Source organism: Anomaloglossus baeobatrachus, chromosome 12 (genome assembly GCF_048569485.1).
Source record: "Anomaloglossus baeobatrachus isolate aAnoBae1 chromosome 12, aAnoBae1.hap1, whole genome shotgun sequence".
Taxonomy (NCBI): Eukaryota; Metazoa; Chordata; class Amphibia; order Anura; family Aromobatidae; genus Anomaloglossus; species Anomaloglossus baeobatrachus.
The window spans coordinates 94,840,009-94,866,569 of record NC_134364.1 but is presented as its reverse complement, the minus strand read 5'-3'; the positions used below and the strand labels follow the sequence as shown (position 1 = coordinate 94,866,569).

The 26,561-nt window shown below is 44.4% G+C and overlaps 1 protein-coding gene across 1 annotated transcript in view; it reads right to left on the bottom strand.

Annotated features, from left to right (window-relative positions):
• Positions 1–22,434, bottom strand: part of LOC142257602 (NACHT, LRR and PYD domains-containing protein 6-like) — a 105,674-nt gene extending 83,240 nt beyond the window's left edge. The window contains 3 exon segments of the mRNA XM_075329739.1: positions 1,341–1,512; positions 10,615–10,787; positions 22,413–22,434. Of these exon segments, the coding sequence (XP_075185854.1) occupies positions 1,341–1,512; positions 10,615–10,787; positions 22,413–22,434 (367 nt within the window).
• Between the last annotated feature and the right edge of the window lie 4,127 nt (positions 22,435–26,561).

Below are 26,561 nucleotides of genomic sequence, written 5' to 3'. Positions count from 1 at the left end.
TGCCACAAGTCCTGTACTACAGTCCGCTGGTAATTTCCTACATGCATAAGCTATTCCAGCTGCATGCGTCTCTTAGAGCGCACCTCAATTTCCTTGCATATCCTTATCTTAGCCTCCTACTGTCTCCTTAACTGTCTCCTTAAATAGGCCTCCTGACCCTTCAGCTCATCTGATCAATTATCCATTTACGTATGTCTCCCGGCCAATCAGCTCCACCATTCTGTGGTTGGGTTTTCCTGGCCTGGACTAAAGATCTCATCCTACTGTTTTCTTGAGCGAGTCCTCTGTTCCGTTATTGGGTCTTCCTGGCCAAGGCTAAAGACTTTGTCCTGCTGCTCTCCTGAGCGATTCTTCCATTGCGTCTTTGGAGCTTCCTAGCCTGGGTTAAATACTTTGTCATGCTCCTCTCCTGAGCGTGTCCTCTGCTCTGTTGTTGGGCCTTCTTACCCCTGGACCTTAGTCCTTAGACCTTGTTCCATTGCTCTCCTGAGCAATTCCTTCTGTCGTTGGGCCTTCCTGGCCTGCTCTAAGGACCTTGTCCCATTGCTCTCCTGAGAAATTTCTGGCTGATGACTCATGATCTTCCATGGCCTCGAGGGTTTTTTTATATTTTTTTTTTTTTAACTGCGTCACAGCTTATCCCATGGCTATGTGCATCTGGACTCTCTTCCCCCTGCAAATTAATTTTCCTACTTTGGTTCCTGCATGGTACCGTTAGTTCCTATTTTTGTATCTCTGGCTAGTAGATGGGGATATTTGATCACACAAGTTCCACTGTGCATATTTGATATGTGAATCATCCACTCCCTTACAGTAGGCTGATGGACTGATCGGATCACATGCTCCTCCATGAGAAGTCACTATATGGACAGAAGTGCTTGTCAGTGTGTGAGGAAAGAAGCACCAACAAGAGAACATGGCTGACCTATGATGATAGAAGACTCAACCAAGAGGAACTATAGTCTTGGTCAGAAAATGCATAAGATTTGTTGGTTGTTTAACTTTCAGTATGTAAATGGTAATAAGATGAATTTAAAATCTTTCATAAACCTTAGATAAAAGATACTGATTTTGGCAGGATCAGCCGACAATTTGGATGATGGCCTCCTCACTCATGCCTTTTGTTTTGCAGGCAGACATGCCATGCCAAATGACTCTAACAGAGGCTCCCATAGAGAACACAGGCTGAGCTGTGTATTCTGGAGTTAAGAGTAAAGGTGTTCTAATTCTCACAGAGGTCTTCTATGTCAATAAATGACCTAGAGAAGAGATACTTATTAAGGATAACTTAATTTAGAAAATCACCTATTTTATAAAGGACGTTTTCCACACAAGATTACCTCTATGACGGAGCTCCTCCAGTACAGCGTGGAGACTGAGGGAACCATGACTCCTCCATAAGGCATAAAGACTGACCCACAATCCAATCACGGCTTCTCTTCCTCTGGAGAAGATATCCTGTAGTAAAGTCCAGGACAATCTTTTTCTTTCATTTTCAAGACTCAGGTATTTCTAGAACACAAGAAATATCACACACAAGGGTCATAATTATCGATGAGTAAGCACCACCATGCTTGGGTCCTCGGTACTTATAACAAGCAATTTGAGCCTAGAATGGGCTTGACTCATTTGCCGAATATTATAAAAGTCAATGGGAAACTTGAGCATTTTTCTGGAAGATTTCCTGGAAATATGTTTGAGTTACCCATTGACTTTTATTATACTCGATACTTGAGTCGAGCCTGTTTGAGAGTCCAACCTACTCGTTTTGAGTACCGAGCAGTAGTGCTCACTCATCACTAATGAAGACAACTCATCTTCTGCAACAACATTGTCCACATTTTGGGGTAAGTTTCTGTCTAATCCAGGCTTCCAAATATTGCTTCCCCCTCCACAACATCATACTTTCTCTCACTAATTCCCTCTACAGTATGTGCCATGTTGCACTGCTTCAAATATTCACCCAAAAAATCATCAGTGTTACTATCCCACTTCTATGCTTGCTTCAAAAAACACTTCATGCCATGATGGATGAGGTGGTAGGACAGGAGGGAGAGAAGCATGAGAAACAGGTAACATTGACACCTTTATCAGGGCTGTCATCAAAACAGAGCTCAAAGTTTGGGTCACTGGCTTGACAGCAGGTGGAGGAGGAGTAAGAGGAGGAACCATCTGCTGGGACAATACAGAGGATCCAGGCCACACACCTGCGATAGAGAACAGCTTGTCGTTGCCTCTGGTGAGCCTTGCACACATAAGCCAATGCAATCTGTTGTACCTGTACAACGACCAGCAAGTTGCCATGATTATGACAACTGCAGATTACTGGGTGGCTACCATGCTGCATCCATGCTTCAAAGACAACGTAGCATCGCTACTTTAGACATTGAAGAAGGATAGTAAAATGTATGAAAATAAGTGCATGCTGGTAGATGCTCTACTTATGTCATTCCCACAGGACATTGAGGGCTCAATGGAAGAATAAGGTAGAGGAAGAAGAAAAGGAGTAGGAAGTGGCCAAAGCAGCTTTTGTATCTGCACCTCAGAAAGGAGGGTTACCATTGTTGAAAAGTGGCACCAATTCACCTGCAGCATGCCACACCATCTAGGAACACAACCTGCTATGGTGCGTAATTGCAGGAGGCAACATTTATCCAACATGGTGGAAGAGTATGTGTCCACTGTATCCATGCTTATGTCTTGGTCTCGAAATTGGACACATGGCCTAAGCCTTGGAGGTGCTGGCCTACCCTTCTGCAAGTGTACTGTTTGAACATGTGTTTAGGAAGGCGGGGGGGGGGGGGGGTTAAACACAGATAGGTGCATCCGCCTGTTGTCATTAACATGGACAAGCTCACTTTTCTTAAAATTAATCATTTGTAGATTACACCGGACTTGTCCGTACCTTTTGCTGACTAGACAACTATTCCACCTGGAACCAAACATTGCTATATTCTATTTGCGATTTCAAAGTTTTTGTGGTCTATCCCCAAAATAAAACAAAACAAAAAAAACATTGGCTATCTCCTCCTCTGCCTCTTTCCAGCTACACCGCCATGTCCACCTCATTCATTTGGAGCTCTGCTTCCTAGTTCAAGACTTTATTTTTGGGTTTATTTGATCTTCGTTAAAAGGGTTTCTGGTTGCTCTGTGGGTCAAAACAGGCTCTGTAAGGTGCATTCTTTAAATGTTTTCTTTGTCAGGGAACTCTGTCAGTTTTGGCTATGCAGGTGAAGTCGTAAAAGAGGCACTGTAGGGCCATTGAAATTAAAATTGTGGCTCTATGGGGAAACTCTTCCAAGTCACGTGGCGGACTGCCAGATTGACCACAAATCCAGCTTCAAGCTTTTTAACTGAAGGAGCCATAATTGGTGAAGGAGTCACAATTGGTGTCCTGCTGAAAGATCAGAGTTGGTGTAAGGGCCCAGGGACAGAGGACCTCAAATGTTCTATATGTCACAGTTGCTGTTCTGGCACGAGGTTGCAGGGGCCGTAATCCCTGGGTGGTCTACAAGGCCCTGATGTTCCCTGCTATCCACCCCCACACAGTATCCACAGCTGATGGACAATCCACAGACACAGTCTTGGGGATAACTGTTGCTTTAATACAGCGGGAACAAAGGAAAACAACACGGAATATACTGTATGTTTCAGTCTTTTGTGGGTAGGCCACAGCAAATACAGCTTGGTGTTGAATTCTGAAGTGCAATTAGGGTTTTGGAGATTTTAAGAGCACGATTTGTTTCAGATGTAATACTGGTATGCTTTTAGCAGGTTTAGAGTCTCTTGAGCTTAGAGGGTAGATATGATAATAAGATTGTACAGACCTGGAGTCCTGGGGTTGATTTCACTGCTAGTTCAGACACGTGCAGTACTTGTAAGTGTCGCGGGCGGGGAGGAGGACGCTGCGCTCACCACGCTTGGGTCCGGCACTGCTACTGCTTTGCTTGCTGCTCGGTGGCTCGAGCGGTGGGCCAGATCCAGAGACTCGAGCGGCGCTCCTCGCCCGTGAGTGAAAAGGGGAATGGTTTTGGGGATTTAGAGTGTATTGTCCGTGACGCCACCCACGGTTGTGGTGAGGTTGTGACACCACCGCTGCTCTGGATGGGGATCCTGGGAGCGATGACAGGGAGCAGCTTGGATGTTGTTTCTCCCTTCCGTGGGTAGGGGGGTTTGGATGTCCCGGGGCCCGTTGAGGGTGAGATGACAGGTGGGTTACGGGACCTGGGGAGGTGCAGGGTCACGGGGGCAGCGCGGTGCCGCACGGAACAGTGGTACTCACTCAGCCAATGATGAATGCAAAGTCTCCGGTTAAACAAACGGCTGGATGGACGGGTCCCACAGACGGCTGCGGTGTTTTTCCTCCCGGTAGGTTGGCAGTGACTGCCTTTCCCTGCACCTGTGTTATGTACTCGGTTCTGATGGATTCCCACCGGTATCCCGCTCCCCAGCTTGGATGGATGCTGAGGGAGCCCCTTTTGCCTGCAGGCTCTGGCCCTGGGAACTGTAGCCTTGGCGGTGACTGTATTTCCCTTCACAGTTTGAGCGGTTGCCTTCAAACGGGTCTTGACTGCTGGGAAACCCCGGAGGTTCTCTTTGCTGACGGATTTGACCGGTTTTACGGCGACTCCAAGCCTGGTCGGGGTCCGTAGGCCCTGCTGAATGGTGCTGGCTTCTCTTCGTTCCCCGATCCGGTACCGGCGGGCCACCGCCCTTCCCTTATGGTTCACGTCAATCAGCCCCTCCTGCAGACGGTCACCACCGTCTACCAACCTTGCTGTATGTGCCCGGGCCATGCACCCGGACACGGTCAGTCTGCTCCTTTACCACTTCACTCTCTCAACTCCACAACTGAACTCTCAACTGTTTTCCTTTTCCCGCCTCCAGGACTGTGAACTCCTCGGTGGGTGGGGCCAACCGCCTGGCTCCACCCCCTGGTGTGGACATCAGCCCCTGGAGGGAGGCAACAAGGATTTTTGTCTGACTTCGGTGTGCCTAGCCGGGGTGTGGGGTGTGTTGTTGCAGTACCTGTGACGACCTGGCTTGTCCAGGGCGCCACATTAGCAAATGTAGAAAGTTGCCCAGCGCGCTACGGGGACCGGACGGCTGGTGCGTGGACAATGGCATGCAAGCAACTAATATTGCAGTGGGGTGGGAGACCCTCAAACTCCCCCAATCTGCGTGCAGTAGGGTCTGGTATATACTCAGTATGCCCTACTGTCTGAAGAAATGCATCTGGCCAGTGAGGATTCAGGATAGGAAGCCTTCAGCATATTGGCTGTAAAAGTCAGTAAATGGTGAAATTCTAGGCCTCGGGCCTAGCAGGAGTCTTGTGGTGAAGAGAAACTCCACATAATGTCTTCCCTCAGAGGAGACTCAGCCAAAACCAGCTCATTCCAGTTCTTTCCAGACAGAGGCTGGAGAATAGCTCCACCTATTGAGCCATGTGACCAAGAACTGGCCAATAGGATAACACCCAATGCACACTTCAGATTCTTACAGTTTTCACCAGTAGATGGTGCTAGAACACAAGAAATGAAAAATGCTTTACTTATAACATATAGCATAATATTACATAAAAGTAAATGTACTTAAAGAAACAGACACAATCTGGACCGGGCCACTACATTGGCACATGAAAAACTTGGTCATCTTTCATCAACGTCACCTTCTTGAAAATGAGCAAAGCAATGTGAACCTCAACAAGTCAGGCACCTGTCACTTTGGCATTTTGAGCATGTTGGATGGGTTTCCATTGCCGATTTCTGTTAAAATTGTGTGCTGTATGGTGGATTTCGAGCAATGTTAGCTTTGAAGGTCAACAGGGAAAAAAAGCTGTTTAGGGGCCTTTTTAAAAATTGAGTGCTCTCTGGTGGATCTCAGGTAATTTTGGCTATGAAGGTCAAAAGCGAAAGAGGCTTGGTAGGGTCATTTTTTAAAATGTTGTGCTCTGTGGTTAAACTCTGGCAATTTTGACTGTGTGAGTGAAGTGTGAATACAGGCTCTATAAGGCTATGTGCGCACGTTGCGTTTTTTGTTTAGCGTTTCCGCAGCGTTTTGAACTACAGCATTTTAATGCAAAATAGCATGCGTTTTGATTTTGCAGCAAAGTCTACGGTATTTTGGGATTTCTTGTGCACACAAGGCAGTTAAAAACGCAGCGTTTTATATGCGTAAAATTTGTCAAAATCTTAGCGTTTGAAGAATCAACATGTCAAATGTTTTTGCCATTTTGGCAGTGTTTTGCTAACATTGAAGTCAATGTGAAATGTCAAAACACAGACTGATCTTGAAAAGATGCGTTTCACTTGCTTTTTACAAGCGATCTGCATGCATTTTTGACAAAACAAACGCATTTGTTTTTGCATGGAAGTGACCTCAATAACGTGGCTAATTACATCACATCCTTTTGTAAATAAATAGAGACATGTGCCTAGAAGTTGTTGCCATTTCCAAAACAGTGCTTGTGATTTTTGCTCACACCTTCAGCTCAAAAATGGCATGGTACAAACGTCTCAAGATAGATGTTCCTAAATTGATCAGCCTGGTAAATATACAGTTAGGTCCAGAAATATTTGGACAGTGACACAATTTTGGCGAGTTGGGCTCTGCATGCCACCACATTGGATTTGAAATGAAACCTCTACAACAGAATTCAAGTGCAGATTGTAACGTTTAATTTGAAGGTTTGAACAAAAATATCTGATAGAAATTGTAGGAATTGTACACATTTCTTTATAAACACTCCACATTTTAGGAGGTCAAAAGTAATTGGACAAATAAACCAAACCCAAACAAAATATTTTTATTTTCAATATTTTGTTGCGAATCCTTTGGAGGCAATCACTGCCTTAAGTCTGGAACCCATGGACATCACCAAACGCTGGGTTTCCTCCTTCTTAATGCTTTGCCAGGCCTTTACAGCCGCAGCCTTCAGGTCTTGCTTGTTTGTGGGTCTTTCCGTCTTAAGTCTGGATTTGAGCAAGTGAAATGCATGCTCAATTGGGTTAAGATCTGGTGATTGACTTGGCCATTGCAGAATGTTCCACTTTTTTGCACTCATGAACTCCTGGGTAGCTTTGGCTGTATGCTTGGGGTCATTGTCCATCTATACTATGAAACGCCATCCGATCAACTTTGCGGCATTTGGCTGAATCTGGGCTGAAAGTATATCCCGGTACACTTCAGTATTCATCCGGCTACTCTTGTCTGCTGTTATGTGATCAATAAACACAAGTGACCCAGTGCCATTGAAAGCCATGCATGCCCATGCCATCACGTTGCCTCCACCATGTTTTACAGAGGATGTGGTGTGCCTTGGATCATGTGCCGTTCCCTTTCGTCTCCAAACTTTTTTCTTCCCATCATTCTGGTACAGGTTGATCTTGGTCTCATCTGTCCATAGAATACTTTTCCAGAACTGAGCTGGCTTCATGAGGTGTTTTTCAGCAAATTTAACTCTGGCCTGTCTATTTTTGGAATTGATGAATGGTTTGCATCTAGAAGTGAACCCTTTGTATTTACTTTCATGGAGTCTTCTCTTTACTGTTTACTTAGAGACAGATACACCTACTTCACTGAGAGTGTTCTGGACTTCAGTTGATGTTGTGAACGGGTTCTTCTTCACCAAAGAAAGTATGCGGCGATCATCCACCACTGTTGTCATCCGTGGACGCCCAGGCCTTTTTGAGTTCCTAAGCTCACCAGTCAATTCCTTTTTTCTCAGAATGTACGCGACTGTTGATTTTGCTACTCCAAGCATGTCTGCTATCTCTCTGATGGATTTTTTCTTTTTTTTCAGCCTCAGGATGTTCTGCTTCACCTCAATTGAGAGTTCCTTAGACCGCATGTTGTCTGGTCACAGCAACAGCTTCCAAATGCAAAACCACACACCTGTAATCAACCCCAGACCTTTTAACTACTTCATTGATTACAGGTTAACGAGGGAGACGCCTTCAGAGTTAATTGCAGCCCTTGGAGTCCCTTGTCCAATTACTTTTGGTCCCTTGAAAAAGAGGAGGCTATTCATTACAGAGCTATGATTCCTAAACCCTTTCTCCGATTTGGATGTGAAAACTCTCATATTGCAGCTGGGAGTGTGCACTTTCAGCCCATATTATATATATAATTATATTTCTGAACATGTTTTTGTAAACAGCTAAAATAACAAAACTTGTGTCACTGTCCAAATATTTCTGGCCCTGACTGTATATATATTTTTTTCTTAACATTAATTTTGTTAATGTAATTTATTTATTTTTAGTAGATGATCCTTTTTTTTCTAATTATTTTTGAAACTGGAATTATGTGATGTTTTTTTTTTATTATAAAAATAAATAAATTTTTAAAATTATTTAAAGTGGGCATATACGAATAAACCATCACAATATCATGGTCACACATATTGCATGTTAAAAAACATAAATCCGACAATTGTTTTAATTTAATGTGTGTGAGAATGGACCCATAGCGGTTCCCTATATAATGTTTAAACCAATTATCGGTACTTTTTGTATATACATTTTTTATAAATATCTAAACTACTTTCGATAAAAAAATAATCACACTTTTCATATTTCATTAGCCTAACATTATGATTATACTTTGATTTATGTTACTACTAAAGAAAACCAACAAATCCATGATCAATTAACAAACCAAACAATAGAAATATTAAAATCGGCCACTGAGGATGACCAGTTCAATACTTTTGCCATGAGTGTGGGGTACAGAATTAAAAATTTAGAAAATGCAAAAAAAAAATCATCATGCATGACAGCTATTTGTGGGTTATTAGCCTATTTTGAGGAGGAGGGGACATTTCCATCGGGGGGAGAAATAGTCAATATCATTGAAAAAACTTTCTCTAACACAAAAACAAACAACAACCAATACAGCCACAACAAAAAATGTCACAAACAATATCAAGAAGTGGCCCATACCAAGTGTATCAAACCACATATGTTCATCAATCACAAAAAAATATTATCTGTCACAAAATATGCAGGAATATGGACACCAACCAAATGAAAATTATCAACAAAATAGTAATGTACAAACAAGACAACCTGAGTAAATGGGTGGTTATTTTACACAGGAGCTTTTTTCTAAATCACTGATGTGTGTGTTTCTTGTGACAACAAAATGTAATATTTAATTTTCTTTATTTTATTGGCAAACATGAAAACAAATAATGTTAGTAAATACATGTATGTTATATATATATATATATATATATATATATATATATATATATATATATATATATAATTTTATGCTATATTGTCAGTATTTTCAACATCTCTAATTAAACTGTAAAAGAGAAAAACAATATTTTCAAAAGAAGATTATTCCATACAATACAAAGCTCTTTATTTTTTTTAAAAATTATAACATTTGTTGATCAATGTCATATATGTTTATTTCATCTTATGAATGTAATGAAATGAAATTTGAAATTAATTTGTTGTTATTAAATTTATTTGGAATAATATGTTTAAAAATTCAAATTCTAACATGTTAGGTGGTCAAGCACCAACAACACTTGTGTATTGGCATGGTATGGCACCATTCAATACTCCTGAATTTATCTGTACATGTATGTTTCATAGAATTTCATAAATTATTGGGTGTACCAGCAAGATACAACAGAGGCCAGAAACGTTGAGCCTGATTTTCCTTTGATACTTGTAATTTTAATTAGTTTTCTTTTTAATTTTAAATTTTATTACTTTTTCATAGATGTCACGCTTTAATAACATCTAAATCATTAGTAATCAATGTCACTGCGTCCTTCTTAACCTTAATTTTCCAATTGTAGAAGACATTTTAGGAGAATATGGACCATATCTACTTAAATGTTTTCTTTATTGAGAGCAGGAAATGACATAAGTAGAAATCTTTTTTTTTAACATTCTCAACTTTATGTTATCATGACATTCGATCAAAAATGCAAGAAACAAAAGGGATCAAAAATGCATGTTTAATACAATGAAAGTGCACCGTAAACGCATCTAAAGCGCATAAAAAACGCAAAGAAAATGGATGCGTTTTAATTGCGTTTTTTTTGACCATGACCAAAGTAGACAATTGCAAATTTTGACACAGGATGCGTTTAGAACTGCAAGTAACTGAACGCAACGTGCGCACATGGCCTAAGGGCTTTTTTTTTTTTTTTTTAAAATTGTTGATCTGTGGAGAAACGCTGAAATCCATTTCTGTGGGGTCAATGTTAAAATGTTTAGTTTCTTGCTTTACTTGTTAAGTAACCATGATTGCTATGGTAACAGAAGCCCTTTAAGTAATTTAGCTATCCACATTTGTTTGCAGGGCAATTGCCATTTTCTTAATTCCATGTTGCTTCCTTTTGAACTCCTCCTAGCACTTACTACGTTCATTTTACAGCCATTTTTTGGAACAGAAGGTTGGGTCTCCATTGACTTTTAAGGGTTTCTACGTTCAGGGTCAAGATCAGGTTAAGTCTGGTTCACGAATTGAACTTTTTTTTTTAAAGTCTGGCCAAACCCGGTGAACCCAAACATCCACAGGACCGCTCAGCTCTACCCTTATCACATGAGACACTTGTGTACAACACTGACAATTCATGTTTCTCACCTCAACATCAAGAACATTTTTGGACTGCAGCTCTCCGAGAAGTGATTGAGTATTCACATTCTCTACAATGTGTAGCAGATCATCCTGGAAATATTCATAAATCATCCTCACTGCATGGTCTTCATACTGACAAAGCTGTTGTTGAAACTGCAGGGCCTCATCATCATCATCATCTAGGAAATAAAGGAAAGACTTCACAAAAAGAAATGTGAACAGCCTCATATATTATAACTAGCTGTTCCCAGCCAGCTAATGCTCGGCACTCCCATTCCTATGTAATTAACGCTGCTGGTGATTAATTCAACTAAAGTTAATAATGACAACATTCAGTAGAGTTGAAGTGATTGAATTACGTGTAAAGGAAGTTGATGATTGTTGACTGGCAATGAAAACGTGACACGAAAAATGCTGGGAGTTACAATTTAGTATTACACAGCCTTTGTCTATCATTGGCTGAATCAGCTCAGCTTGAGACGTGTGAGTGTGCAATGTACACAACAGGATTTGTGCCTGTGCTTACAGGACCTGTGATGATGTCACATGGAGGGGAGGAGTCGGGGTGGTCACATGATCAGTTCCTCAGTGTATGCAGGACTCTGCTGTGCTGGTTACAGGATTTGTCTCTGTGCTTACAGGACCTGTGATGATGTCACATAGAGGGGAGGAGTCAGGGATCACATGATCAGCTCTTCACTGTATGCAGGATTCAGCTGTGCTGGTTACAGGATGTCTCTGTGCTTACAGGACCTGTGATAATGTCACGTAGAGGGGAGGAGTCAGGGATCACATGATCAGCTCCTCACAGTATGCAGGATTCAGCTGTGCTGGTTGTGATGGTGCTGGAGGCTGTGAAGTTTATGTGTGGGACGATTGGCTGTGATGATGTCACATGGAGTGAAGGGAGTAGCCATGAGTAATCACATTGGCTTTTATATATTTAGATGGGTATGTGTGCTATCAGTGAAAAAAGTAGAATATATAAGCAAAAGATTAAGTATCTTATAAGAAATTTGGAAAAGAAAACTATATAGGTTGTAGAACCCTTTATCAAATACCAAAAAAATACTGTTGCAAGAAAGAAGAAGAGGAGGAATCTTGTTGGAAAAACAGGAGGAATCTTGGTGGAAGAGAAAGAAGAATCCTGGTGGAAGAAGAGAAGAAATTCTGCTGGAAGAAGAGAAGGAATCCTGGAGGAAGAAGAGAAGGAATCCTGGTGGAAGAAGAAAAGGAATCCTGGAGGAAGAAGAGAAGGAATCCTGGAGGAAGAAGAGAAGGAATCCTGTAGGAAGAAGAGAAGGAATCCTGGAGGAAGAAGAGAAGGAATCCTGGAGGAAGAAGTGGAAGGAATCCTGGAGGAAGAAGAATAGAAATCCTGGTGGAAGAAGAAAAGGAATCCTGGAGGAAAAAGAGAAGGAATCCTGGAGGAAGAAGAGAAGGAATCCTGGTGGAAGAAGAAAAGGAATCCTGGAGGAAGAAGAGAAGGAATCCTGGAGGAAGAAGAGAAGGAATCCTGGAGGAAGAAGAGAAGGAATCCTGGAGGAAGAAGAGAAGGAATCCTGGAGGAAGAAGAGAAGGAATCCTGGAGGAAGAAGTGGAAGAATCCTGTTGGAAGAAGAGAAGAAATCCTGGTGGAAGAAGAAAAGGAATCCTGGAGGAAAAAGAGAAGGAATCCTGGAGGAAGAAGAGAAGGAATCCTGTTGAAAGAAGAGAAGGAATCCTGATGGAAGAAGAGGAATCTGGGAGGAAGAAGAGAAGGAATCCAGTTGGAAGAAAAGAAGGAATCCTGGAGGAAGAAGAGAAGGAATCCTGGAGGAAGAAGAGAAGCAATCCCGTTGGAAGAAGAGAAGGGATCCTGTTGGAAGAAGAGAATGGATCCTGGAGGAAGAAGAGGAGGAATCCTGTTGGAAGAAGAGAAAGAATCCTGTTTGAAGAAGAGAAGGAATCCTGTTGAAAGAAGAGAAGTAATCCTGTTTGAATAAGAGAAGGAATCCTGTTGGAATAAGAGGAATCCGGGAGGAAGAAGAGAAGGAATCCTGGAGGAAGAAGAGGAGGAATCCTGTTGGAAGAAGAGAAGGAATCCTGTTGGTAGAAGAGAAGGAATCCTGGTGAAAGAAGAAAAGGAATCCTGGAGGAAGAAGAAAAGGAATCCTGGAGGAAGAAGAGAAGGAATCCTGGAGGAAGAAGAGAAGGAATCCTGGAGGAAGAAGAGAAGGAATCCTGGAGGAAGAAGAGAAGGAATTCTGGAGGAAGAAGAGAATGGATCCTGGAGGAAGAAGAGAAGGATTCCTGGAGGAAGAAGAGAAGGAATCCTGTTGGAAGAAGAGAAGGGATCCTGTTGGAAAAAGAGAAAGAATCCTGGAGGAAGAAGAGGAGGAATCCTGTTGGAAGAAGAGAAAGAATCCTGGAGGAAGAAGAGGAGGAATCCTGTTGGAAGAAGAAAAGAAATCCTGTTGGAAGAAGAGACGCAATCCTGTTGGAATAAGAGAAGGAATCCTGGTGGAAGAAGAGAAGGAATCCTGGTGGAAGAAGAGAAGGAATCCTGGTGGAAGAAGAGAAGGAATCCTGGAGGAAGAAGAGAAGGAATCCTGGAGGAAGAAGAGAAGGAATCCTGGAGGAAGAAGAGAAGGAATCGTGGAGGAAGAAGAGAAGGAATCCTGGAGGAAGAAGAGAAGGAATAATGGAGGAAGAAGAGAAGGAATCCTGGAGGAAGAAGAGAAGGAATCCTGGAGGAAGAAGAGAAGGAATCCTGGAGGAAGAAGGGAAGGAATCCTGTTGGAAGAAAAGAATAGATCCTGTTGGAAGAAGAGAAGCGATCCTGTTGGAAGAAGAGAAGGGATCCTGTTGGAAGAAGAGAAGGGATCCTGTTGGAAGAAGAGAAGGAATCCTGGAAGAAGAAGAGAAGCAATCCCGTTGGAAGAAGAGAAGGGATCCTGTTGGAAGAAGAGAATGGATCCTGGAGGAAGAAGAGGAGGAATCCTGTTGGAAGAAGAGAAAGAATCCTGTTTGAAGAAGAGAAGGAATCCTGTTGAAAGAAGAGAAGTAATCCTGTTTGAATAAGAGAAGGAATCCTGTTGGAAGAAGAGAAGGAATCCTGTTGGAAGAAGAGAAGGAATCCTGTTGGAAGAAGAGAAGGAATCCTGGAGGAAGAAGAGAAGGAATCCTGGAGGAAGAAGAGAAGGAATCCTAGAGGAAGAAGTGGAAGAATCATGGAGGAAGATGTGGAAGAATCCTGGAGGAAGAAGAGAAGAAATCCTGGTGGAAGAAGAAAAGGAATCCTGGAGGAAAAAGAGAAGGAATCCTGGAGGAAGAAGAGAAGGAATCCTGTTGAAAGAAGAGAAGGAATCCTGATGGAAGAAGAGGAATCCGGGAGGAAGAAGAGAAGGAATCCAGTTGGAAGAAAAGAAGGAATCCTGGAGGAAGAAGAGAAGGAATCCTGGAGGAAGAAGAGAAGTAATCCCGTTGGAAGAAGAGAAGGAATCATGGAGGAAGAAGTGGAAGAACCCTGTTGGAAGAAGAGAAGGAATCCTGATGGAAGAAGAGAAGAAATCCTGTTGGAAGAAGAAAAGGAATCCTGGAGGAAGAAGAGAAGGAATCCTGGAGGAAGAAGAGAAGGAATCCTGGAGGAAGAAAAGAAGGAATCCTGTTGGAAGAAGTGGAAGAATCCTGTTGGAAGAAGAGAAGAAATACTGGTGGAAGAGGAAAAGGAATCCTGGAGGAAGAAGAGAAGGGATCCTGTTGGAAGAAGAGAAGGAATCCTGTTGGAAGAAGAGAAGGAATCCTGGAGGAAGAAGAGAAGGAATCCTGGAGGAAGAAGAGAAGGAATCCTGTTGGAAGAAGAGAAGGAATCCTGTTGGAAGAAGAGAAGGAATCCTGGAGGAAGAAGAGAAGGAATCCTGGAGGAAGAAGAGGAGGAATCCTGGAGGAAGAAGAGAAGGAATCCTGGAGGAAGAAGAGAAGGAATCCTGGAGGAAGAAGAGAAGGAATCCTGGAGGAAGAAGAGGAGGAATCCTGGAGGAAGAAGAGAAGTAATACTTACCATCACTGGCAGTTTCACTCTTTTCTGGTCCGTGAAAAACAGGAAAATCACCTGCAAGATATAAACACCTTTAATTCCTTAACCTGCTTCTTCCTCAGATTTTGCCAAGAATCTGCAGGAAAGGCATGCTAAAAATGTAATCTTGAATGAATATTGTAATGCATAATTCCTTGTTTGCATGTGTCAGAATAATGTTTATCAGGGCCTCAAAATTATCAGGAACATTGTCATATTCATGGTTTACTATCCAGACAATTGAATTAATGTGTTTCCGTATTGCTACATTGTCTAAACTATCACTATGTCACCAATAGGAAATGTGACCACAAGATTAGCCACTCTAAATATTAGGAACCTTCTAATAATCATTCCATTATTTTAATTGTGTTGGTGTAATAAGTGCAACTTCGTTCAGTGAGGGCCAAATACATAGCCTGATTCATTAACATGGACATTGTAAACTCCAGTCTTAATGAATGAAACTGGTGGATTAATATTTGTTTAATTCAATAAAGCGGTTGTCCTGGCTTGGGGTCCAAGTCTACAGTCACTCTATTTGACTGAAGCCTTGTGAATTCTCATAGTGCGCAAAGTGCGCACTGCTAAGAGTCACCAATGCCGGGAGTCATGTCCCAGCAAATGTTAATTTTCATTAAAATTTTGCACCAAAAACACCTTTGTTTGTTTTATCAGTACAGATTGTTTTTATACTTAAGGAATAAAGGATAATTGTTTTATTCACTGGATGGTTTGTACCGTACTACTGGGATTTGTATACCTGCAGCCACATTCCAGCTAGACTTATCCGGCCACTCTCAATTCACTTGGACTAGTCAGGACTTTACCAATAGTCCTCAGCCAGATTTTCAAATAGTTTCTTAAATGGTTGAGACATCATGAATCAGCTGACAGTTTCTCCTCAATGTTTTCCTTATAGTAAATAGTTTATGAACTTCAAGGAAAAAGAACAAGTTGATGTGGAAGATAAACTATTTACTTTTTTCACTCAAATTGGCTTATTTCTTCAGTATGAAGTTTAAGCCATGTGCAGAGATCCCGACACTTACAGCCTTGACTGCTATCAATGAGGATATTAACCCCTTTCTGACATAGTACGTAGCTGTATATTGTGATCAGGAAGGTGTTCCTTCAAATAGGCATGCAGTTATACATTATGGCAATTATGTGGTCCAGGAGATGTGCTGCCACACTCGCCATCAGGAGTTATTGCTTAATCAGCCAGGGCTGGTTCCAGCACCACCTCAGGCTCTTTAACCCTCTAGATCCCGCAATTAGTAGTGATCTCAACATCCAGAAGGAGACTGCTCCCTCTGTCACCCCATTGGTACTACACAACACAATCATGGGGAACCAATGGTTAACAGCTTATTAACCTGTTAAGCAAAATGTGGGTTTCTCTGGAATCAGGTTACAGGTATCGTGGTATCATTTTATTCAGCTTTCTATGACCTAAATGACTATATAGACAGCTAAGGAGGGTTTATCCTACTGATAGATGCATTTTAGTTATTATGAAACACCTGAAACCTTAAACTTTTTGAGAATGCAGTTATGAATATCTTGAGTGGTGAAGCTTTTCAAATTCAAATATATTAATTAGGTTTAATGTTTTAACAATAGAACCAAGAATAAAATCAAATAACACATGCGTGCACACACACACACACACACACACACACACACACACACACTTAATGGCACCTGTTTGAACTTGTTATCAGTATAAAAGACACCTGTCCACAACCTCAAACAATCACACTCCAAACTCCACTATGGTGAAGACCGAAGAGCTGTCGAAGGACACCAGAAATCAAAATTGTAGCCCTGCACCAGGCTGGGAAGACTGAATCTGCAATAGGCAAGCAGCTTGGTGTGATGAAATCAACTGTGGGAGCAATAATAAGAAAATGGAAGACAAACAAGACCACTGATAATCTCCCTCGATCTGGGGCTCCACACAAGATCTCACACCCTGGGGTCAAAATGATCACAGGAACGGTGACCAAAAATCCCAGAACCACACGGGGGGACCAAGTGAACGACCTGAATAGAGCTGGGACCACCGTAAAAAAGGCTACCATCAGTAACACCCTACGCTGGCAGGGACTCAGATCCTGCAGTGCCAGACGTGTCCCCCTGCTATAGCCAGTACATGTCCGGGCCCGTCTGAAGTTTGCTAGAGAGCATTTGGATTATCCAGAAGAGTATTGGGAGAACGTCATACGGTCTGAAGAAATCAAAGTAGAACTGTTTAGTAGAAACACAACTCGTCGTGTTTGGAGGAGAGAGAATGCTGAGTTGCATCTTAAGAACACCATACCTACTGTGACATATGGGGGAGGCAACATCATGCTTTGGGGCTGTTTCTCTGCAAAGTGACCAGGACTACTGATCTATGTACATGAAAGAATGAATGTCTCCATGTATTATGAGATTTTGAGTGCAAATCTCCTTCCATCAGCAAGGGCATTGAAGATGAAACATGGCTGGGTCTTTCAGTATGATAATGATCCCAAGCACACCACCAGGGCAACAAATGAGTGGCTTTGTAAGAAGCATATGAAGGTCCTGGAGTGGCCAAGCCAGTCTCCAGATCTCAACCCCATAGAAAACCTTTGGAGGGAGTTGAAAGTCCGTGTTGTCCAGCGACAGGCCCAAAACATCACTGCTCTAGAGAAGATCTGCATGAAGGAATGGGCCAACATACCACCAACAGTGTGTGCCAACCTTGTGAAGGCATACAGAAAAGGTTTCACCTCTGTCATTGCCAACAAAGGATATATAACAGAATGTGATTTTCTGGATTTGTTTTCTCATGTTGTCTCTCATAGTTGTGGTCACCTATGATGTCAATTACAGGCAAAACTCATCTTTATAAGTGGGAGAACTTGCACAATTGGGGGCTGACTAAATACTTTTTCCCCACTGCAGATTAACAGAAGAAGAGACAGTTACTACATTACTCGTATATTAATATTATTCATGGTATGTTCATATGATCATATATAATGGGCAATATTTGGTGATTAACCCCTAAAAGTCATATGTATATTAATACAAACATTTATTATTCCATATCTAATCCATTAGAAGAAAGCTCCTACGTTGAACGTTTAATATTAAAGCACCATTGGCTATTCAGATATTGTATCATACATATGAAGGTATACACAAAGGTACGCCTTTTAACCCCATATCACACCGTATTCTGATAGACTCAATCTATGACTCTTTCCTGATATATGTTCTCGTCTCCTTCTACCACAGACTGGTTGTATAGTCATTCCAGAAAAAGACGCCTGTTTATAATTCCTTTGGTGTGAATTGACGATTTTTTTTGATAATACTAAAGCGGGCTTTACAAGCTGCAATCTAGTTAGAGAGATCGCAAGCGATCATACCCGCCCCCGTTGGTTGTGCGACACGGGCAAATCGCTGCCCGTGCCGCACAACCTCGCTTACCCCATCACACGCACTTACCTGCTCTGCGACGTCGCTCTGGCCGGCGAACCGCTTCCTTTCTAAAAGAGCGGTTCGTGCGGCGTCACAGCGACGTCACACGGCAGGCGTCCAATAGAAGCGGAGGGGCGGAGATGAGCAGGACGTAAACATCCCGCCCACCTCCTTCCTTCCGCATTGCCGATGGAGGCAGGTAAGGAGATGTTCGTCGCTCCTGCGGTGTCACACATAGCAATGTGTGCTGCCGCAAAAAACGACGAACAACATCGCTAATAAGCAGAAAACGATTTTTTGTTTCAGGACGACCTCTCCGCGGCAAACGATTTTGACCGCTTTTGCAATCGTTTAAGGTCGCTCATAAGTGTCACACACTGCGATATCGTTAATGACGCCGGATGTGCGTCACAAACACCGTGACCCCGACAATAATTCATTAACTATATCGTAGTGTGTAAAGCCCGCTTTAGGTATGTCTTTGTACCACTCTTTTGACCAGTCATGTTCATTAATTGTCTTATTGTTCATGTGTGCCACCCCCGCGACAGCTGACGGGCTGCTCGGACCCGGATCCACAGTGGCTCAAGGGTTCTCCGGATCCAAGGCGGGGTCGCGCGGCTACCCGGAATAAAAAGGGTGGATGTTTTGGGTGGTGAATGGGATAATGTTCGTGATACCACCCACGGTGTGTGGCAACGTGAGGGACCACCGCTGCCATTTGGGAAGAGCCCGGTGACGATGGTGTGGCAGCTCAAGATGTTAGCCCCTCCATGGGCAGGCGGAATGGTGTCCCGGGACTCGGTGATGGATGGAGTGGGGAACCCGTCGGGAGTAAAGGGATATCAGGTACTCAGTCCAAAGTCACTGATGCTGACACTAGGTAAACCAAACTCTGTAATGTTCCGTCTCCTTTGTTGGAGCCCGCTTGGTCCGTGCCCCATTGGTGTTGCTCGTTGGCCTGAAGCCTTGTCCCTTGGCTCTGTGTCTCTCGTAGGGATCCCTTTCACTTGAAATGACTCGGGTCACGCTCACCTGCGTGGCTAGCAGGGTGAGCTTGCTCTCAGAGTTCACGCTTGGGATTTTCTGGACGGTTGTGGGAAGTCCTATCCCCCTCGTTGCGCTAGTACCCCGATTCTGCAGCAAGTGGGGAACGGTTCCTAAAGACTCCGTTCCTGTCGGGTGAATTACTGAGCTGCGTGAAGCATCTTCCCAGGCTATGGTCCGCGTAACCCGTCGTGCCTTGGCCCCTGCCCGGTTGTAGCACAAGGCAGCCAGCCTGCTCTCTGTAGCAGCACCGTGCCCCCTGTTACTACCCCCTGCGACCGGGGTCCCAGCTCCTTCTAGGCCAGACCAACGTCTGGCACCTGGGATGGGTACAGGAGCCCAGCTCCACAGCGTGACCTGTTCTGTCACTGCTGTCTCACTGCTCAACTACTACTCTCTACTGACATCTCTGCCGTCCCTCTTCCATCCCTCCATCTGGGTGGCCCTATTCCCCTCAGGCTGCCCAATGGGTGGTTTGTGGGTGTGGTGCAGAGTGTTCCTCAGGATTTGTGTACACCTGTTGGTAGCAACACAAAATTGACAGGACCCGTAACCAAGGAGGAGCGGGTACCATGCAGAAGGGCAGATTGCACGGCACCCTTGTGACGACCTGATAGGCCAGGGCGTCACACATGTCTCAACAGATCTTATGTAACACTAAAAGGGGCTTTACACGCTACGATATCGTTAATGTTTGGTCGCCGGGGTCAAGTTGTTAGTGACGCACATCCGGCGTCATTAACGATATTGCAGCGTGTAATACTTACCAGCGACCTTAGGCGACCTCAAAAATGGTGCAAATCGTTCACCATGGAGAGGTCGTCCCAAAGTCAAAAATTGGTAAGGGTTGTTTAGCGTTGTGGTTCATCGCTCATGCGGCAGCACACATCGCTATGTGTGATACCATATGAGCGAGGAACGTCTCCTTACCTGCCGCAGGCCCCAATGAGGAAGGAAGGAGGTGGGCGGGATGTTACGTCCTGCTCATCTCCCCCCCTCTGCTTTGATTGGCCGGCCGCTTAGTGACGTTGCGGTGACGTCACTGTGATGCCGAACGTCCCTCCCCTTTGAAGGAGGGATTGTTCGGCAGTCACAGCGCCGACGCCGACCAGGTAAGTATGTGTGACGCTGCGTAGCGATAATGTTCGCTATGGCAGCGATCACAAACAATCGCATGCGCGACGGGGGCGGGTACTTACACGATCTCTATCGCTAGAAATTGCTATCCATATCGCTACCGTGTAAAGCCCCCTTAAGGAGATTCCTATGACTAACACACAGGATGCTTATGATAATAATGTGTACTGTTTTTGTAAATATTGCAATAGTGTTTATAACACATATGGGTGAAATTACACTCCCATATCTCAAAGCATTTCTCATGTCATGCAACATATTATTCTTCATTAGAAGTCTATTTATTGAATTTTTTTTTCTTTACTGTAACATTATTATGTTTATCTCTTTATATTCTGTCAATAGTCTCACGGTCCTTGAGAAAGATCCACCCTAGGATCGAAACATTGGACGGACTATATCTACACTCTAAAATATTGAATAAAATATTATTTTTTAAGCACCATTTAGGATTTTTTCATAACATTATTGTAGTGTGCCGGAGTTTTTTTCGACTATTTTGCAAAAAATAAGCCATCACTGAGCCCCAGATCCCAAAAACTGAGAACGCTACGGGTCTCAGAATATGGTGACAAATGCGCAATTTTTATTTTGGACAAACTTCTTAATTTTTTTCACCACTTCGATAAAAGTAAAACTGCACGTTTGGTGTCTACGAACTCAAACTGACCTGGGCAATCATACTAACGTATCAGTTTGAACATATAGTGAATGTGAATTTTTTTTTTGCAACTTTTCCGCACTTGGAATTTTTTTTCTATCTTCTAGTACACTATGTGGTAAAACTAATGATTTCTTTCAACGTACTACTTGTGCCACAAAAAATAAGAAGCCCTCATTTGGCAAGATTGACGAAAAAATAAGAACAGTTATGGCTCTCGGAAGAAGGGGAGGAAAAAACAAAAATGAAAAACGGAAAATTGCCCAGGGGTGAAGGAGTTAGGGGTACTTTGCACGTTGCGACATCGCTACCGTTATATTGTCGGGGTCACGTTGTTCGTGACGCACATCCGGCGCCGGTAACAACATCGCAACGTGTAAATCCCAGATGCGCAGATAAATGATAGCAAAAGCGTTGTAAATCGGTGATCTGTGTAGCATCAGTCATTTTCATAATGTCGGGTCGACCGCGGGTACGTTGTTCTTTGTCGCGCCTGCGGCAGCACACATCACTGTGTGTAAACCCGCAGGAGCGACAAACATCTCCTTACGAGCGTCCCGACGCCAATTCGGAAGAGAGAAGGTGGGCGGGATGTTATGTCCCGCTCATTTCCACCCCTTCGCTTCTATTGGCCGGTCGCTTAGTGACGTCGCTGTGACGCCAAACACACCTCCCCCTTGAAGGAGGGATTGTTCGGCGGTCACAGCGACGTCGCCAAGCAGGTATGTGCGTGTGACGCTGCCGTAGCGATAATGTTCACTACGGCAGCTATCACCACATATTGCATGTGCGACGGGGCGGGTGCTATCGCGCCGCACATCGCTAGCATTGGCTAGCTTTGTCGCAACGTGAAAAGTACCCCTTTATGTCATTATTTCTGGCAATTAATTAAAACTGCAGGGCTATACAGGGACAGTAAGGAGCAGCCTAATTTTTTCTTAACTCTTGGAAGAAGGGGAGGAAAATAAAAACAAATTCAAAAAGGTACAGGTAGCCACGTCAGGAAGGGGTTAAATATATATTTTGTATACATTTTTCATTCTTTCTAAGTGTTCAGGGAGCTTTACCTTAAGGCTACGTGCACATGATGAGTATTTGGTTGCAGAAATTTCTGCATCTCTTGGCAGGAAAAACGCAGCTGCAAAAACGCGCCCTGTTCTTGATGTTTTTTAAATTGACGTCAATGGATGAAAAAGCGCTGCAAAAACACTGAAGGAATTGACACGCTGCAGATTATTTTCTACACCAAATCTGCAAGGAGAAAATACTCAAGGTGCGCGCCACACCAGATCACTCATTAACTTTCCTGGCATCACTACAGGCATGACGTTTTGGGACCAAAATGACTATTTTCCAATGTGTTTAAGATCAAAGGAAATGCCCAACACAGGAAGGACAAGGAGGTCCCAAGAGGATTTGGTTATTATTAAAAAAAAGCTTTACCTGTTTTCCTGCGTTCAGCCATCTTCACTTATTATGTAACGTCTCAAGGAGTTAAGGTCCAGACACACACAGGAAATGAGATTCAAGGTTAACCTTTAATTTTACGGTAAAACAAATATGAAGATTACACTTACACAGTGTTGGTCAAAAGAAACGCTCACATCACTACAAATTAGAGGAGATTTCAAAGGTTCATTACTTCTTATTACTGTGCTTTATATCATACCTCCCAACTGTCCCGGATACAGCGGGACTGTACCGGATTTCTGCTGGTGTCCCGGTGTCACGATCGGGAGGCTTTTATCCCGTGGCTCCGCCCACCCGCTCTCTCCCTGTCTGACTTTGGCTCTGTGTTTTGCCGCTGATATGGGTGGGCGGCAGCAGCACTTTCCTGGATGCTGGCGCTTTAAATCGGCACCTGCAGCTCAGCCCAGTGCACTCACTGCTCACTGTGGACTGCTTGTATACGGAAGTAAATCTGTGGGCGGAGCTACCGAGCAACATGCTGAGCTCTGTCCACAGATGCAGAGACTGGAGGAAGAGGAGCTGCAGCACCAACGCTGTATGTGACCCCCCCACCTACCCAACCCCCTCCTCACCAGAGCTATATGCCTCCAGTCACCCCCCTCACCACATCTGTATGCCCCCCTCACCAAATTTGTATGCCCCCCCAGCTCCCCCACCAGATCTATATGCCCCCCCCAGCACCCCCCAGATCTGTATGCCCCCAGCCCCCTCCCACCAGATATGTATCCCAGCCCTCTCCTCACCAGATCTGTATGCCCCAGCCCTCTCCTCACCAGAGCTACAGTGCCTACAAGTAGTATTCAACCCCATGCAGATTTAGCAGGTTTACACATTCGGAATTAACTTGGCATTGTGACATTTGGACTGTAGATCAAATTAAATTAAAAGAGGCACTAGGCAGGGATGTCCACTCTCGCCCGCCCTCTTCGAGTTGCCAATGGAACCACTGGCCCAGGCAATCAGGGAACATGCAGACATACAAGGTTATAAAATTGGAACCGAAGAATACAAATTAAGCCTTTTCGCAGATGACCTGCTGCTAACGCTTACAAACCCCCATGTCTCTTTACCTAATCTATTCTCACTACTGCGCCAATTCGAAACAGTCTCAGGCCTTAAAGTAAATGTAGAGAAGACGGTAGTGCTCTTCATTAACACACCAAAACCAACACAAACTAATATACTCTCTAATTTCAAAAACAAGACCACTTCATCTCCTACCTGGGAGTGAAACTCACTGACCATAGATCCTCTCTATTTAAATGGAACCTCTCCCCCCTCATACAACAAATGCAACAAGACTTTAGCAAATGGTCCCAACCGACCAGCTCTTTCCTGGGAAGAACACACGCAATAAAGATGAACACCCTCTCCCGCTTCCTGTACTTATTCACAGCCCTCCCCATATTGCTGCCACAAAGCGTATTTAAAAAAATCCATAGACAAGTCTCTAAGTTCATATGGAATAACAAAAGAGCCAGAATAGCCCAGCAAGCTTTATTTCGCCATAGAACTTGGTGCGGTATCTCCCTACTCAACTTCGACCTGTATTATAAAGCCACAATGTTAGCGCAGATTTCTACTATTGAGATGGGTGATGGGAGACCCAGATGGACTAGACTTGAGGACTCCTTGCTAGCACCATATACTCTGAGCAGTCTGATGTGGATAACTGGCCCCCTTTCCAGATTAGTATGCCCCCCAGCACCCCACAGCTCTGTATGCCTCCAGCCCCCTCCCACCAGATATGTATCCCAGCCCCCCCTCACCAGATCTGTATGCCCCCAGCCCCCCCACCAGATCTATATGCCCCCCAGCACCCACCAGCTCTGTATGCCTCCAGCCCCCTCCCACCAGATATGTATCCCAGCCCTCTCCTCACCAGATCTGTATTCCCCAGCCCTCTCCTCACCAGAGCTATATGCCTCCAGCCACCCCCCCACCACCCCCATCGGAGCTGTATGTGCCCCCAGAGCTGTATAAGCCCCAACACCAGAGCTATATGCCCCTTAGTAATATCTATGCTACCAGTAATTTGTATGCCCCACAGTAAAGTGTATTTCCCCCAGTAATGTGTGTACCCCTTAGTAACGTGTATGCCCCTCAGTGAAAAACACAGACTTTCTTCACTGATGTGTTAAACACGCATATGTCTCTTCATACTCCGTGATTCACGGCACACAGTGGTTGTCCATGTGCAGTCCGTGATACGGGATCCGTACTTCGTGATTGCACATGGACATGTACTCACCTGCCCCCGCTCCTGCTCCCTGTGGTGCTGAAGAGTCCCGCGATTCAGCATCCAGCCACCGCTCTGTCACCTCTGCAGCTACTTCCGGGTCGGCTCTGGGTGCATAAATGAATATGCATGCCATAATGAACCAGACAGGAAGAAGCAGAGAGCAGCTGCCGAACTCAGCATCACTGGAGAAGGTGAGTCGAGAAAGCTTTTTATTTTAAATGTTCATGTTTTTCTGGTACGTGTTTCACGGATCACACCATAGTGTGGTTTGTGGGACATCAGTGGTGCCAGAAAAAAACCAGACTTGTTTCTGTGCGGCAGTCATGGATACGCATGTACGCCGCACGGAGACACGGTCAGTGAAAAATCACTGATGTGTGTGCAGACCCATTGATTATGATGTGTCTGCATAGGTCAGTGATTCTGGTACGTATAAAAAGTAGCACATACATACCAAAATCACTGACATCTGAAACAGGCCTAATATGTATGCCCCCTCAAGTACTGTCTATGCCCCCAGCCCCTCCTGTGCTGTATATACTGTAGCCCCCAGCCCCTCCTGTGCTGAATATACTGTAGCCTCCAGCCCCTCCTGTGCTGTATATACTGTAGCCCCCAGCCCCTCCTGTGATGTGTATATACTGTAGCCCCCAGCCCCTCCTGTGATGTATATGCTGTAGCCCCCAGCCCCTCCTGTGCTGAATATACTGTAGCCCCCAGCACCTCCTGTGCTGTGTATACTGTAGCCTCCAGCCCCTCCTGTGCTGTATATACTGTAGCCCCCAGCCCCTCCTGTGCTGAATATCCTGTAGCCCCCAGCCCCTCCTGTGCTGTGTATACTGTAGCCTCCAGCCCCTCCTGTGCTGTATATACTGTAGCCCCCAGCCCCTCCTGTGCTGTATATACTGTAGCCCCCAGCCCCTCCTGTGCTGTGTATACAGTAGCCCCCAGCCCCTCCTGTGCTGTGTATACAGTAGCCCCAGCCCCTCCTGTGCTGTATATACTGTAGCCCCCAGCCCCTCCTGTGCTGTATATACTGTAGCCCCCAGCCCCTCCTGTGCTGTATATACTGTAGCCCCCAGCCCCTCCTGTGATGTGTATATACTATAGCCCCCAGCCCCTCCTGTGCTGTATATAATGTAGCCCCAGCCCCTCCTGTGCTGTATATACTGTAGCCCCAGCCCCTCCTGTGCTGTATATACTGTAGCCCCCAGCCCCTACTGTGCTGTATATACTGTAGCCCCCGGCCACTCCTGTGCTGTATATACTGTGTATATGTATATATATATATATATATATATATATATATATATATATTATTTATTATCTAAACCCCCCCATCCTCCTTTGTGATACATACACAGTGGTGTCAGTGTGCACTGTGCGTGGCTACTAGGTCTGTTAAAGTGATGCCAAGTGATCACATGCCGAGGAGGAGCTGGATAGAGACAAGAAGGGGTAGGTGAGTGTGGCTGCTGCCGGCTTCCCCATATTATTACCTCCAATGTGTGTATATGTATGATGTATATATCTATGTTTGTCAGTGCAGATGACTGTGTATAGATTTGTCTGTTTATATGTATTTTAGGGAATTTGTGTTCAAATATGTACTGTATATGTGTGTATGCCTGTGCCCATAATCAGGACTCACTGTGTCCTGGAGGCAGCGCGTCCTGACCTGCGGGGCTGCACGTCTCCTCCGCAGGAGAACGCAGCTGCCTGTGCCCACGATCAGGACTCGCTGTGTCTTGGAGGCATCGGGTCCTGACCTGCGGGGCTGCACGTCTCCTCTGCAGGAGAACGCAGCTGCCTGTGCCCACGATCAGCGTTCAGTGCGCTGCGGTCTCCTGCTGTGTTCTCCCTATGGAGGACGCATGCAA